This window comes from Musca vetustissima, unplaced genomic scaffold, assembly GCF_032173495.1.
Source record: "Musca vetustissima isolate MV318-11 ecotype Yass unplaced genomic scaffold, APGP_CSIRO_Mvet_v1 utg14365, whole genome shotgun sequence".
Classification (NCBI taxonomy): domain Eukaryota; kingdom Metazoa; phylum Arthropoda; class Insecta; order Diptera; family Muscidae; genus Musca; species Musca vetustissima.
This window is the reverse complement of record NW_026880519.1, coordinates 104517-118108: the sequence shown is the minus strand read 5'-3', so window position 1 is coordinate 118108 and position 13592 is coordinate 104517. Positions and strand designations below refer to the sequence as shown.

The 13592-nt window shown below is 29.8% G+C and overlaps 2 protein-coding genes across 2 annotated transcripts; both read left to right on the top strand.

Annotated features, from left to right (window-relative positions):
• Positions 1-979: 979 nt before the first annotated feature.
• LOC133326190 (protein takeout-like) lies at positions 980-1944 on the top strand. Its single transcript, XM_061534869.1, has 4 exons — positions 980-1037; positions 1116-1350; positions 1442-1569; positions 1643-1944. Exons 1-4 carry the CDS (start codon positions 980-982, stop codon positions 1942-1944), a joined length of 723 nt encoding a protein of 240 aa, XP_061390853.1.
• A 6584-nt stretch (positions 1945-8528) lies between these two features.
• LOC133326186 (small ribosomal subunit protein eS27) lies at positions 8529-9635 on the top strand. The gene is made up of 3 exons (XM_061534862.1): positions 8529-8622; positions 9177-9396; positions 9476-9635. The coding sequence occupies exons 1-3, from the start codon at positions 8617-8619 to the stop codon at positions 9502-9504; spliced, it is 255 nt and encodes an 84-aa protein (XP_061390846.1). The 5' UTR covers positions 8529-8616; the 3' UTR covers positions 9505-9635.
• The last annotated feature ends 3957 nt before the right edge of the window (positions 9636-13592 follow it).

Below are 13592 nucleotides of genomic sequence, written 5' to 3'. Positions count from 1 at the left end.
TATATATTCCCCTACTTCAATATTTTCCATTAAAAACTATGACTTTAAAAAAAAGTGTTAAATCATGGCATTCATAATTACTAGTGACCTATGTAACCGCATTGTGAACATACAGACCTTAATCACTTACATACGAATAAACAATTATAGACCTGCTTCTTATTTTTAATATTCATTAAAGTAATCATTATAAAACATTTGTTCACACTCTGTAGAATAAACCCAACGCTCAAAATTAACTGAGAAGTTCATACTTTTCTCTTTTGTTGTTCTCTCACAATATTCTAGATTATACACATAATCGTAATTTTCCTATACGCTTACCGAAGGGCTTCTCAATAGATCATACACATGTGCAGTTAGTTTACAAAGTAAATCTACAATCCTATAATATATGCGTAAATCTTTTTTTCCACAAGTTGTAATGTATAATTACTATAAAATAGTGTCACCAATTATATAATAAGAAAGCAATAACATACTTGTAAACCGGTAAGGTTTCTAGTCAGTCATCGACTATACGATAACCCTACGATAATCTGGGTACTTGACTGAAGTGTTTCAATGCACAAACAAAGCTCTTAGTTATTGTGTGTATGGAATTGGATGCTGATATATAAAAGAACTAGAACTATGTTTTTATTGTCCTTGATATCAATTTATATTTTAAATTTCTCGACCAACTTCAAAATATTGACCACTATTTGAAAATTAAAGCTCATATGTTGCACTTGATGCGGTGTGCCTCATTTTTCGTATATACAACATCAAATACTATCACTACTATCCTCAGCATTTATACTACACCCTCAAAACTTTGTCACCCAACCCAATCTACACAACGAGTTTTACACATGGGCTGATAAATCAATGATACTCGTTAGAAATACAGGGCTATTTACAAATCAGAGAATTGAATATAAAATACAATTCATTTATTTGAAATTGTCATTTCTAAATCAACAGTTCAGCCGGAAAAATGAAACTATTATTTCTCTGTTTATTTGCAGTAATATTCAGCAGCTTTGCGGAATTTCGTAAGTATCAAACGTCTTTTTATAAATATAATTGAAATGAAATAAAATAAAATCCTATTTATTATTTATTTTAAATAGCTTCCTCCGTTAAAAGATGTCACAAGGAGGACAGTGAATGTCTAAGGAGTACTGCCCAGGCATTTGTTGAGCAACATTATTCGGGATTGCCCGAACTTGGTTTACAAGAGTTCGATCCGCTGAAGGCTAATGACTTTTCGCTGAAGACAAATCCCGACAGCCCAATAAAAATTGAAACTTCCTATAAAAATGTAACATTTTATGGCATGAAGGCAATGCAAATATTATCAATCAAGTAAGTATTGGTTGCAGCATTTGATGGAATTTATCAATGACAATAAACCTTTCGTTCATATGTAATACATATTATATGTTTTAATTGCCAGTAAAACGGGTGATCATATCGAATTTGATGCAAATATACCCGAGCTAATACAAGTGGGCAATTACAAGGTTAGTGGTAATGTACTGATATTACCCATTGTTGGGGAAGGTCCATCCAAAGTAGTTTCAAGTAAGTAGTCATCACATAACATGTACACTGTACTACACATATTAATATTTCTATTAATTGTTATCTTGCCCAGGGAATGTCTACATCAAGTATTCCTTCGATTTGAAGCCAGTGGAAAAGAATGGCAAGATCTATGCCAAATTGCATCACACCAAATTGATTTTTGAAGCCGAAAATGTAAAATACCATTTAGAAAATCTATTTAACGGTGATAAAGTTCTGGGCGAAACAATGAATCGTTTTTTAAATGAAAATTGGAAAGATATCTACGAAGAACTGAAGCCGGCATTTTCGAAAATGTTCAATGCATTGGTTAAATCCCGATTGGAAACTGTCTTTGGTAAATATCCAAGCGAGGAATATTTTCTGCAATGAAAATCGAACAAAATCGTATTTAAAAAAGTTGCAAATGTTTCACACAATAAATGTTTAAAGAGAAATAATTAATGTTTAAAGTTAAAAGTGCGTTATTGTATTGATTAAATAGTGATCGATAAATGTCGATAACGACATAGGGAATGCCAATGTGTCGACGACGATATACGGAATAGGGGGTGAATATATATTTATATAATGGAAGATTTACATTGTCCCACTCGGTGTGTCTAATATGTGATCCAAAATCTCAGCAGGGGAATAAAATACCTTAAAGAAGTGAATGTTTATATTATCGAGTACTTATCCAACATAATTCAAAAAACTTAAAACAAAGCTGCGGAAAAGATAGACCAAATCATCGGTCACCTAATATCCCACGATGATGGCGAAGTTAAACAATGCTATCTCATCCAATATTCTAGAATATTCTAATAACATCCATTTATATAATGAGCGCAAACAGTGTATTATAGATTACTATTGCTATGAGACGGTCAGACTTTCAAGAGTCATTTTACATTCCAATTATTTACAAACTCAAGGTCGGTCCATCAATACCTTTATATTACTCATCGTCTAAACTAAACAGTTAGGTCAATAGAATGAAAATTTTACTATATTCATAGTTCAGGGCAAGAACTTTCAAATCAATAACAAATTAATACAGATTTATAACCATAATCAATTCAACCAAAATAAAAAAAAATAATTTTAAATTCATGCAGACAATTCACATAAATACAACTTGATATACATAAAATAATAATTAAATTTGTCCTAAAAAAATCCAGGGCGCTCAAAGTAAAATGAGGCAAGTTATTGTCTGATTAATTGCTGATTCTGCATAAGCAGAATTTGGTATGAATTAATGGAAAACCCCCATAGTTTATGGATGAATTAATGGAAAACTCCCATTGTTTATCAAAGGAATCTATGGGAATATTTCACAAATATTTCCATGTTTATCTAATTAGCTAAGGAATGTCGCAAAACTAATACTCATTGAATTTGCCGCAATTCAATTCAGGCCGATAATATTTCAAACAATTCAGATAGTTCAATAAAATGTGAAATTAGCTTTAAAAAATATAATAATTATTGGAATGAAACTAATGAAGTTAATATCAATTAAGTACTATTGGATTTTATATGGAAACGGCCCCTAATAAATGAATTAAAGTTTGTAATAATTGTAAAAAACAGTCAAAAAATATCACCATATATCATACAAAGTAATATCAATGGAAATTATTCACATTCATACGCACACATATATATTTCAAATGCCAGTAAAAAACTAATATTGAATTCGTTGTGGTGGCAAGTCCATAGAATATTTATAAAATTTAAATATGAAGTAAAACGAAATATTTATTTAAATTCAATTTTATTTTTTTAGAAACATAAACAAATTCAAATTTAAATATAAATAAAAAACAGTCGGTAACATTAAAAAAAAATTATTATTTCAAAAGACTAGAATAGATTTAGGATGCAAGAAACGTTGTTAAAAATTTAATTAACAATATTCCATAAGAAAACATAGCAATATTTGTTATTGCTTTAATAATTCATTGTGTAAAAGTAAAAGTGGGATTCAAACAGTCCAAGCCCCCCAAACTAAAAAAAAAACACATTAAGACTATCTAGGGAATTTAATTCTTATTTAAATATAAACGTATTGCATTCAGTTTCGAATTTATCGTTATAATTCCATTTAATTTTCTTATGAAATTCAGAGAAAAAAGTGAAATTCAGTTGAAATGTTTTTGAAAATATATGTAAAAAAGACTGACATTACAAGCTATGCTTTTCAAATTTAATGATTTAGGGGGGAAAAAGTTGGCTTATTTTATTGTAAAAGAATAAAGGAGAACCGCTATCAAAATGGAGTTTGACTCTGAAATTCCTTTATAAATTGGAATTTCAGCTTGTTCAATTAATATACAAACATTGTTCAAATCAAACATGAACAAAAAAAATAACAAACTTAAGACTTACATACATTTAAAATATAAAATTAAAGATGAATAATAAAAATAATTTTAAAATACAAATTATATATATAAGAACACTTAAAAATAATTTTAAACTAAATGAAATTATTTTGAATTGTTTATATAAAAAAAAATTTAAACAAATGCAACAATTTAATAAAAAAAAGGAGTATAATTAAGTGGAACAAAAAATTTGACCACTAAAATAATTACAAAAAATATTTGTTAAAAATAAATTGAAAAAAGTAATTAAAACTAATTATTAAAAATATAAAAATAATTTCGTATAAATAATTTGAAATAATATATACAAATAATTAAAAGTATAAATGAAGAAAATGAGCAAACATATTTACAATTTAAATTATAATAAAAAATAATCTAAATCTAAACAAATTATTAAGTAAATAATAATTGTAATAATATATAAAACAAAACTACAAGCTAAAATTAGTATATAAAAATTAAGAAAAAAAAAATATATATATATAACATAAAATTTTATATAAAAAGAAAAGTTTTAAATAATATACAAAAAATCTTTTTAGCCAATGTAAAAAACCGGTTGGCGAACATGTGCTGATGTGCCATTGGCAAGCTTTGTTAAACACTCAGCACTAGCAGCACCACCAACATTGGCAGCTGTATAACAATTACCAACAGCTGTTTTTAGTTCTCCAGTTGTGCCATTTGGTTTATTATCTAAACCATCAGCTGTTTCATTATTGCAATTCGTAGGTTCATCACAAAGTTTTAATATTTCATTAATGACGCCAATATCACTTTGATTTGCATATGTCATATCTGGTGATTCTGTTGCTGTTGTTGTCGTTTTGGGAGTAATTCCCATTTGTCGCCCATATTTTTTGGCAATATACCAATCACATGCCATAACACGTAGATTTACTTCTCGTACCTGACGATTCATTTGTTCCATTACTTTTTCCAAGTGCTCAGCGTGTACTAGAAAGAGTATTTTTTTTAATTTTAAGTTTTTAAAAAATTCTATCAGTACACAATTTTTTGCATACTGATGTCAAAAATATTTCTTTATTATTTTTGTATTTTGGCACTTTGCGCATAAACCCCATGTAAAGGTACTGCGTCACCAATTTGTTAAAATAAAATCCAATCTAATGCTTTAATTTGCAATTGTACTTACCCCGTATATTTTCATTTAGAAATTGCCCGCGTTTATGTTTCAATTCGATAAATTTATACATTTCAAATTGAGCCAACATTTGACGGAGTTTGATGATATACAATTCACATTCTGCATTCAGATTGGGCTCATACACTATGTTCACAGCCATTAGACGTTTGACAACATAAAGGAATGTTGCAATTTGTGTTGTGGCATATTTCACCTGACATTGGACACTCATGGTGCAGGGTAGAGCAATTTTTGGTAGTGGTGCAAATGTTGGTACATAAACACTTTCATTAGTCAAAGGTTCGATTATTGGTGGCTGCTCAGCTAGTGCAATGTGTAAATCACGAAATAGACTAAACAACCGCAATACCGGATTCGATTCTTTTCTGTAAATCCGAAAGTATGTCATTAGATTATGTCATGAAGGAATATTCTTTGCACTTACCCATCTTTGCTTATTCCCAATGCACTTAGATCTATAACAATATTTTTATAATCATATTCCTGATTTCTGGACATTAAATTAAATCTGGAATTTGTTTTGGTAAACTTTCTATATGATCCTCCAACTGAGCTATGAGAGTTATTCACATTATCTGTTGCCGCTACGGACAACAAAGGGGGTGAGCTTATTTTCCCAGCATTCATTTGTGGTCTCAGATAATGCTGCTGTACAGATGGTACATAGCCAGTTGCTCCATGTGATTCATTAAGATGTTTTGAAAAATACCCATAATTTTGATACGGATAAGTATTAGAAACATTTGGAATTGCCGCTGGAATTAAATTTCTCGTTTGAGTTGATTGCGATCCAAACGATCTCTCAAAATGATAATCTCCAACTGGTGGAACATGTTGCTGGGACATTACATATGGAGTCTGATGCAAATTTTTAACATATTGAGGACCAACTAATTTTTGGATGCCCCCAGCAATATTATGCGAAATCGAACTATGACAATGCAAATATTCAGCACCACAATCATTTTCATTGGCAATAACCAAATCATTCAACTCCTTGGTAATGATTTCCATATTTATTTGCAAGGCATCTTTTTCTCGGCAACCATTAATGGAATACATTTCTTTGTATGGAAAATGTTTTTTAATTTATTTCTAGGTATGGGAATTAAAAAATATAAAAAATTTTCTTACTATTCAATGAGCTTGACTTGTGTTTCTTCCAAAGGCCAATGTAAAAATAGAATTCTTTTGTGACAGTTTGGCCGTTTTTTTCAATTTGAAATTATGTTTTCACTTTTTTAGTTTGGCAATACTTTTTGCTATTAGTGTGGCCAACTAATGTGATATGGTGTTTAGTGAAAGGCGTATTGTAAACGTATTTAAAGTAACACCATAAGACAGTGCATGACGCAAAAACGAGAATAGAATAATTATTTAATTATAGAGCATTTACATGCGCACTTTATATGATGTGGATTTACGACATCCTGAAAATAAATTATTCTTATTTACACAGGCTTTGAAATCATTTCAAATGACTGTCAGCACACGCACACACTCACACTTGTTTAGAAAAAGAAAAAAATGTTACAATTTTTTATTGGATTTAAATATTCATATTTTTTTATTTCCCCAAAAACGTATTTTCGGTTTTCTATAAAATATAAATCATCTGAAAAAGACAAAATTTTTAGCCGCTCACATATCGGTTAACTTCATAAAATGAAACGATGAGAAATCCGATGATATATGTTGTTTTTAAAATTGTTTTAATAATGGCAATTAAACTATATAATGTAGAATGCATAATGACAATAATTTATATTAGTCAAATAACTTTTATAGTTAAATTTAATATTTTTCAAAAATTTGAGTTAATCTATGTACACCGAGCGACTCATTTACTAAGAACAGTTGCAACCTTTAGTATTTTACGTAAATGCGCTTTTAGGTTATATCAAAATCTATTAATTAGGTCACCCAGCAAGCGAAAACCGCTGTTTTTTTCTCAAGTCTAATGACACAATAGTGCATTTTGACAGCAAACTGGAAAATCATCTGATTTCCAGATAGTCTCTCTGGATGACCTTATTAATAGACCAAGGGTTTATATTAGGTTGGGGAAAAAAGAAATCCTTTATTTTTTCGGCAGATGGCTGCACTGATAGATTTCTCGTAAAGTATTGATCGGACAGTAAAAAATTATTTCCCAGTAAAAAATTATTTTGCTTTTTTTGTTTGATGAATTCCATGATCCAATTAGCAGGTCGTGTTAGAGACGAAAATTTAGCTTAATCGTGTGAAAACTTAAACAATAAATTTGACAGTTTCAGGGATTTTCTACAAAAATGGCCGATAATTTTCGCCTCTTATATGACCTGTTAATTGGATCAACCTAACCATTAATTATTAATAAATATTAATAAATAAATTAATAATATAACAATAAAGAATTATTAATAAAAACACACTAAATATTTTTTTATACAAAAATAATAATTTAATCTCGGAACAATTAATGAATGAAGATTTTTCCCTTGCTCATACAGAAATATTTCAAATGAGAAAAAAATAGTGTCACCTTGATAATGGGTTCATTACCAATATTTAAGCGGTGCACTATCTGGTTTGATCTTGTTTGACTATATGGCCGATCACCAACACGAATTTAGATGAAATGAATATATATATATTTTTATTCATAAAAAATATCTGTACTATTTGCATATTTTTTTTTATATTTTTGTTCTAAAAAATGAATTGGCCATTTTATTCTTTGATATGGCGTACTTTTATTTATTATTCATTTCTGTAATATAAGGCCTTCAAGACCTGAATACATAATACTATAAAATAAAATATATAAAAGAGGAATTAACGTTCAAATAAGGGTTTAACGTTTATAGGGGGTTAGTGATAATAAATACTTATAGTTTGCATTTTCTTTGTAATAACTGTAATCGACATACTGAATAAGCAGATCAGCACTATGTATTAATTAGATATAGTTATATTATTAGAAATATTGTTATTAGAATCCCTAGAAAAATAAGTAACCAGACATAATACTTAACCGCAATGTAAAATTATATATGAAACACTGTACTTTGACATCTTGTGGTAAGTAAATTAACAAATGTCATGAAATTCACAACTCCTTTCAGCAATCTGGTAACATTCACAAAATTTCACAATTTATGTCACAAGATGACTCAGAGAAATTTTAAAATTATTCACAAAGAAATCATTAAAATAACAACAAATTGCACATAAATAATACACAGAAATAAAGATAAAAATAGATTCATCATAATTTACATATTAATTTATTGGAATAATGTGATTTCATGTCATTTTCTGTCCATAATAAATGTCCAACAAACTGACATTCTCTTATTTACCCTGTCATTCTAATCAAATACAACCCTAAACGCTATCCACTGCTAGATGGCAGTAGTGTTTCACCATGGTGAAATTACAATACATATAAACCACATCTAACTTCGCTCGCCCATAATCTACTTCCTTTTCCGTGTTAGCTGTGAAAGAATAAACATGCCGGTGGGTGAAAATTTTCAGAAAAATGCCTTAAAATAAACGAAAAAATTGCAAAACTGTCCGGAAAATGTACAAAAATTGTTCGCAAATGATGGTGTTGCACGAAAACTATGGAAAACTGTGTGAAGTGTTGTGGAAAATGCCAAAAAAATGATAAATTCATGTTTGCTTTGTGGTCGGTCGTGGTGCGTGAGGCGACGACGAGTAAAAGAGAGGGAATAACATACACATGGCATTCTTTTTTTTTTAATGTGTGAATGTCATCAAATACCTGTAACATGGCTTTGATAAGTGATAATTAGTGGATAAAGTTTCAAAATGTTGTGAAATTATCCAACAAAAACTTGCAATGCCCTTCGAAAATTATGAGAAAACAATAAACTCCCAGTGGAAGTGATAAACAACTTTGAGACATAACCTCCCTCCACTTGGCATGGACAACGTTTTGCAATTTTTTTTTATTGTTTCTGTTGGTGGCAATATTTTAAGGCTGGGAAATGATTTCTCCAATGTGGTGATTTGGTGACTAATGTTAACAATTTGTTGTTGTTTTGCAGCTAGCCAAAGATTTGTTACACCCTTTGCCCGCTCAAGAGAAGCGTAAACACAAGTTGAAGCGCTTGGTGCAACACCCCAACTCCTACTTCATGGATGTTAAGTGCCCCGGCTGCTACAGAATCACAACTGTCTTCAGCCACGCTCAAGGCGTCGTTGTATGTGCGGGATGTGCTACTATCTTGTGCCAGCCAACCGGTGGTCGCGCTAAGCTCACAGAAGGTAAGTTTCCACTTGTCCACTTCTTCCCCAAACCATGTGAATTGATAATTCTAACGTTGTTTTTGTTCTTTATTTTCAGGTTGCTCTTTCAGAAGGAAGCCTCAATAAATGTGACGTTTTAGTTTCTTTGCTGCCTCCATTGAATTTTTTCAAATTATAATTTTTTAACATCCAGATCAGATAAAAAATCAATAAAAGCCTTTTCATTGTGAAAAGTTTAAAAGAGATGTGAACACAAATTGATTCGACAAAATTTTAAGAAGCATGAACATGGGCTGTGCTCTGGTGTTTATTGTCTTTTTGAATCAAAGGAGGAGAATACAGTGTGAAGAAAATGTAAATTTGAAATGAAGTGTTTTTTCTATTAATACAGAAACTTAAAGGTTATTTTCGTATTTAATTAAGGCACTGTGCGAATACTCATGCAGCGGTGTTTCAACGATTTGTTTTGAATGTGGATAATGGAATATTTTATAGGAACTGTAATAACAACATTGATTTGTCGAAAAATATGTAATGTTTATTACAACAATCGAAATACAGGGTTTACGATTCTTGAATCAATTCGTTATGTTGGAAAGGGCATTATTAATCCCCGCACTATAAGAAGGCCTAATCCTTGGCATTATATGTGACGGAAGTATTTAGGTGCTGAGACTATATATGGAGATATAATATTAAACACTAACATTTTTTATGATATTTATTTTTACCAAAAAGGAAAACAGGGCCAGAGCTCAAATCAAAAAAGTATAGAAATCTCGCAACAAGAATGGTTATAATCTTTTGGAAAAGATAATTAAATATGAATGTGGATTAAATACAATGTTCTTACCATGTGATTTGTACATTATTCTTAAAGAAATTTTACCTTATGAGTTTGTTGTGAAGCCAATGGACATTTATTTATTTTTGAAATTTTTACCGAATAATGTTTTGATCACAACCAAATATATTTTATATGGGGAAAGTTCATACGATTTATATAAACTTAAATTAATTTTAAAATCTGTTTGCGTAGATAAATTTGTTATTTTGGGGAATATAATTTGAAATACAATGTAGTCCACGAATCCAAATGCCTTTTCCACTTGTCCATGGAATAAAGTATGGAATAATTTGCGTTTTTAGAAGCTCATATCGGATTTTATACGCTTTACAGCCATACCAATGACAAACAAAGCCATGAGCATGAGTTTCGGAACTTCAGAAATCCATATCTCGGGAAGTATGGATTTCCAACATGGATGTCATATATTTTCGTGATCAGGGAGACGAGACGATAGAAACATCGGAGATGAGGCCTCATTGAAATTGTTTATTTGTATAGACACGTTTTAATACGGTCAATATATACTGGCCAAAAACATACTAGTTTGGAAAATAAGCAGATGATAAACATTAAATTATAGACAACGTTAAATATCTCTCTAAGAGTTCGTCTATCCGACGGCGACTCAATAAATAAGAAATTGAAAAAATATTTAATCGATATTGGGTGAAATGAGCGAATATAATAAGGGCTATCTTTATACACGTTGCTTATGGAATGGTGCATATGAAAACTAGCAAAACATCATATACTGCAAATGAAATATGCGATTTGTTCTATTTTTGCACATGGTAATATTTTAAGACGACGAAGACTACTGGACCACTACTTTTAATACATCCCGCAAGTGGTTAATATTCTGAGCAAATAGTTAATTTCATAATAATTTCATAATACATAATAATTTCATAATACATTTATCAAACCTATATTAAGTCTAAAGGTGGTGGCTATCGTTACACTCCATCTTTTATAAATGTTCACATTTTTGAAAAATTAAAAATCGCAAAAAATTTAAATCCTCAATTAAGATACGGACCCAGTGTGTATTAAATTTGCCAGTGTGTATTAATTGAGACCACATAAAGTATATATATTCTTGATCAGAATAAAAGTCTATGTCCGATCGACTGTTTAAATCACGATGGAGCTATCAGTTTTTAAAGTAGAGCTTTGAAAAATTGCACATACATGATTACCACTCATATGATATTTGGAATTGAAAATGGGACCCCCATATTACAGTACTCCTAATATTTGATATTTTGGGAATGTTGGGCACGTTGTCTGTTATTTTGAGTTCTCTCGAAGTAAAAAGTTTTTCTTCTAAAAATTAACAATGCCGGTTCTCTTTTTGGGAAAAACCTATCTCCAATATTTCGATATTTTGGGGATTTAAGCATTTTAACATCCGAACTGGATCTAATGTGATATTTTGAATTCTCAATGACTAGAAAATCTTCCTAACAAAAATTATCACTATTGAAACATGTTTCAGTGGTACATACAAAATTTCTTATTTTGGGGAATTTTGACACATTTATCAACCAAATTTACAAGGAATAGATGAAAATTCAACAGCTTCTCAATTAGAGGTATTCATCTGAATTTTCTACACATGAAGTCTGATTTATTCCGTTCAGCAAAACTGCAAAATATATGCAGACAATTTTTGCACATAAGTTCGGCTAGTCCTAACTTGATAAGATAAGCGATCCGGCCCTAAACTATACTAGTTTCAATTTAATTAATACGTCAGAGAAGTTAAGATGTATAATTTCTTAATATACATACTCCGAAGGCACTTAACCAAAAGAACCACCAAAAGAAGGACCACCAAAAGAAAAACCCTAGTTGGTGTTTGAATTATTACCTAAGGGTTTTGCTTAAAACCGGCTTAAATTTTTTCGATTTTGGGTGGATTTTTAAATATTACATATTTGTTTTTCTTTTGACTATATTTCTGTCTTTTATTGATGGTCGAATTAAATGGTAGTTTTAAACACAGGACAGTTTCACAGTTGTGCCATTTTGAGTAAGATTTTTTTCTTGTTTTTTTTTTTTTGGATCTTATACCAAAACAAAATTTGTAGATCTTATTAAGGCGTAAAACATTGCTGAAGACTGAAGATCAATATTTCAAGTAGTTAACGAGATATTCGTACGTAATATTTGAAAATCCACAAAATAAAACCCTGGTTTATACAAAACCCTTAGCTAATAATTCAAAGCCGTTTTTCTACTACCATTTACGAGTTTCAATTTAAAAAATGTGTCACAGTGTTATTTATCAATTTCCTGAATGTTTGAAATCAATCGAATATTGTATGAGTATTTTGTATTATTTGAAAATAACATGTTAAATAACTTACCCATTAAATAATCGGCTTTCGGCATTATCATAATTTCAAAAATAATCTTTCCAAATTAAAAATCACTTAATTATAAAAATAAATCACACAAATTATAATTTTTAAATTTTTATAAATGAAATTTAATTTTCTTTCAACAAATTTTGCCTCATATTATGCTAATGCTTTGATCAATTACATTTTTCGATTTACACGGGGTCAGCTTTTCCAATTCACTATTTCGAACTTCCCCCATTGGTAAACAACAACACAAAAATTTTAATTTTATTTATTCAAGAGAAACATATATATATTTTAATTTTATTTATTTCGCTTTTTTGCAAAAAAACCAAAAAGGCCATTTTTATTTACACAATACACTATATTTTTCACTTGACTCCAATTTCCAGGGAGCTTCTTTTTTAACAAAATGGCGCATTTCAATTATGACAAAAAAAAACATTTTTTCGGAACACAAGAATAGCACTCGCAATTTATATTTTTATTTGCATTAATACTATCTAAATTTCTTTTTTCCTTAATATAGCAATGAAATGGAATTCAAAGAAATTTGGAGCTCTAAAATCAAAATCTATGATTTTTGATTTTAGAGCTCCATGGATTTTAGATTTTTCGTTGCATTGTTGCTCCAAAAGGCGTCATCGATTTGAGTTTTTTTTCACTTGGCCCCAAAATTGGCGCATTCACAAAATTTCACAGAAACTTTTAATTTGCAACATAATAACACTATTTGCGAAACAAAAACTGTTAAATGACTTTATATTTTCATTATTTATTTTGTATATTTATGTTATAATGTTTTTTTATAAAATAACTTCATTTAGAAATTGATTTGACTTTAAATTCGATGGAGCTTGATTTTTTTGTTGCTTTTTTCTTGGTTAAATGGAACGTTTTTGATTTAGTATTGCACTTTTGGCAAGTGTTTGGGGTAACGTACAATAAAAGCTGTTACGACAACCATCCATAGATGAAAAGGTACTTTAGACTAA

What these genes read in the sequence shown, in the direction of transcription:
- LOC133326186 (XM_061534862.1), top strand. An exon ending in TCGCGCTAAGCTCACAGAAG is followed by an intron (nt 9,397 to 9,475) that starts GTAAGTTTCCAC and finishes CTTTATTTTCAG; the next exon opens with GTTGCTCTTTCAGAAGGAAG.
- LOC133326190 (XM_061534869.1), top strand. Translation starts at nt 980, where the DNA reads ATGAAACTATTATTTCTCTGTTTATTTGCAGTAATATTCAGCAGCTTT. An exon ending in CAGCAGCTTTGCGGAATTTC is followed by an intron (nt 1,038 to 1,115) that starts GTAAGTATCAAA and finishes TATTTTAAATAG; the next exon opens with CTTCCTCCGTTAAAAGATGT. An exon ending in TCCATCCAAAGTAGTTTCAA is followed by an intron (nt 1,570 to 1,642) that starts GTAAGTAGTCAT and finishes TATCTTGCCCAG; the next exon opens with GGAATGTCTACATCAAGTAT.